Source organism: Chinchilla lanigera, unplaced genomic scaffold, assembly GCF_000276665.1.
Source record: "Chinchilla lanigera isolate Chin_1 unplaced genomic scaffold, ChiLan1.0 scaffold00098, whole genome shotgun sequence".
Lineage (NCBI taxonomy): Eukaryota > Metazoa > Chordata > Mammalia > Rodentia > Chinchillidae > Chinchilla > Chinchilla lanigera.
In genome coordinates, this window is record NW_004955499.1 from 5874834 (window position 1) to 5877663 (window position 2830).

A 2830-nucleotide genomic window follows, 5' to 3' on the forward strand; every position below is an offset into this window, starting at 1 on the left:
TTGGCCAGTTGTGAATGATCTGTCTAAAGATAGGTGATCTGTTTTGACTTTAGTTTAGTGCATGGTGACAGACATGGATCTAGTTTTAGATTTCAGCATGTGGAAAGCCAGTTTCTCTGGTACCTCTTATTAAAGAGGCTATCTTTCTTCCAGTGGACTTGTTTGGCTCCTTTGTCAAAAGCTAAGGTGGGGGCTGGGGATTTAGCTCAGCAGCAAAAGCGCCTGCCTGGCAAGCGGAAGGTCGTGAGTTCGGTTCCCGGTACCGGAGAAAAACCAAAAAATAAAAAAATAAAAAATAAAAGCTAACGTGGCTGAGCATGCGTGTAGTTGTGTCTGCATCTTCTAATCTGTTCCATTGATCCTCAGGTCTGTTTTTTGCCAGTACCATGCTGATGTTATCACAGTAGCATTGTAGTATAATTTCAAGTCAGGGACTGTGCTGCCTCCTTCCTTTCCTTTGTTGTCCAGGACTGCTTTTGCTATTCTAAGCCTCTTCTGGTTCCAGATGAATTTTAGGAATGTTTTCTCTAGATCTGTGAGGTGTACTAATGGTATACCATTTAACTGGTATTGCATTGAATCTGCACAACAATTTTGGGAGTATGGCCATTTTCACAATGTTGGTTCTTCCTATTCACGAGAAAGGAATATCCATTTTCTGAAATTGTCATTGATCTCTTTTTTCAAACTACTGTAATTTTCACTCAACAGATCTTTTACTTTGTTTTTTAGATTGATTCCTAACTATTTAAACCTGTATCTTTTTATTGTTTTTGCTTTGTTTTGCTTTTTTCTATGTTGTCGGTATTTTGCTATTGTTCTTTATTATTATTATTATTCTCTTTAAAATAAATAAAAAAGATAGGTGATACATGGATTTTCATTTTAGCTTCTGTAGCCAGGTTTGCCAGACAGTCCTGGACTGTATCAGCACAGGTAAGTGGAATTCTTTCCTCTTTCCTTTATTTCTCTGTGACTTAAGGTAACTTGATTTTAGTTTCTTTTCTGTGCAACAAAAAGTTTTGACCATAAGTTTTTTCACAATGCAAGTCTGTAATCAACAGAAAAAAAAAAAAAAAAAAAAAAACTGAGTAAGGTATTAGTTCAGTAATTGCTTATTTAAGTTTTAAAACTATGCAATTTGATAATGGAGAAAACAATGAAGTAGTCATGTTTTCAACATGCAAAATGTTAGCTAACATCCTACACGTATGTAGGAATCAATGCATGGGAAAAACAGAGCTACACTGCATTTTATGGACAAGTTTCAAGTGGTTGAAATAAAGTAACCCAACACAAACAAATTTAAGGAGATAAAAGTGCTAATTAAGCAGATCTGATCATTACACATCAAATAAATATCAAATGATCAACACTCTAGACATAAATGCATTAACTTTTAAAAGTAAAAGAAGAAAGATTTCTTTATCCTTCTTTCCTTAAATAAAAAAAAACCAACAATGCCTGTACAGAAAAATAAACAAAAGTTCCTAAGAGAAAAATTCCCTGATGAAATTAAGAAGGTAAAGAAATTTAGCTTTTCTTCTCTTTTATTGACCATTGATCTTGCCACAGGAACTTTAACTTGTTATGGGATATTTTTAAAATTTTTAGTTGAACAAGAGAAGGTGAAACACTATATAAAATTTAATCTACTCATTCAGGAATGTTCTGTGTCTGATATCACCTGGGTAGGTAAATGTATTTTTTAATGTTTTGCCGTTTCTAGATGTTATGCAAATCTGGAAGAATTTTGCCACTTTTCGGTATATTGTTCATCTTCAAATATTCCTATAGATATTTTAGTGAGTTCTTTTACCTGTTTCCTCAATTCATTTATTCTTCAATTCATGAGATGTGGTATGGTAAGTCATATGCACAGGGCTTGTAAATGATAATTATTTAGCTATGATCACAAATGGTTAGCCTTTCTTTTCAGTGGTGTATTTTCTAGAAGTTTATATGTGTCACTTTCCTGTCACTGGGACAAAATTTCCAGTAACCCCAACTGAAAAGAAGAGAGGTCTATGCATCACAGTTTCCAGCGGGCTGAGCCCAAAGTCACCTGGCACCAACGCACAAACAGCAGGCTGGAAAGGCCTGAGAGGGGGCAGCTGCTCATCCAGGAAGGAGAGAGAGAAGGAAGGAACCAGAGACGTAAATCCATCCTTCCCAATCGCGCCGCCGGGGTCCGCCTCCAACCAGGACCCGCCCCCTAGCACACATCACCTGTGAGCTCCATGATGCTGTCACCTTCCAAATACATGAGAGTTTGGGGTGACAATTTAGACCTAAACCATCAGCAAGCTTACAGAGCAATACTACCAACATTTGGTGTTTCAAACACACCTGCCTTACTCTTGCTGTAGTGATAATGTTGTTCACGCCTTATTACCAGTAATAGGCCCTGTGATTTGCCTGGAAATAGTCTTCTGAATGATATTTTGTTGAAATTACTTCCTATTCTTAATTGAGTGAGCCATTCTATTAGATAGGCACACATGTTGAAATTTGTCAAATTGGTTCATTTGATAAGTTTTTTTACCTTCCATTAGTTAATTCATATAGATATCCAAATATAAAAATTTATATCTGAATTATCATTATCTGATTATTGAAAAGTGGGCAGGCAGACATCATAATCAAGAAAGTAATTATTGGTATATATTCAAATAAAGAATACTGCAAAATAAAACACATTGCTATCAATCTCCCCTGAAACACTCGCCCTCACATCAAACACAGTTATCCCATCCTTCCTGGCACTGTGACTTTAAGTGACAATTTTTTTTATTTTAAAGAGAAAGAAACAATAAAATAACAACAACAA

At 35.6% G+C, this 2830-nt stretch overlaps 1 protein-coding gene across 2 annotated transcripts in view; it reads right to left on the bottom strand.

Annotated features, from left to right (window-relative positions):
* Positions 1-872: 872 nt before the first annotated feature.
* Pnpla4 (patatin-like phospholipase domain containing 4) overlaps positions 873-2830 on the bottom strand; it is a 50104-nt gene continuing 48146 nt past the window's right edge. For both annotated transcript variants that reach the window (XM_013505580.1, XM_013505581.1), the window contains exon 7: positions 873-1051. In XM_013505580.1, the coding sequence (XP_013361034.1) occupies positions 881-1051 (171 nt within the window). In that variant the 3' untranslated portion in view covers positions 873-880. The remainder of the gene's footprint in view (positions 1052-2830) is intronic.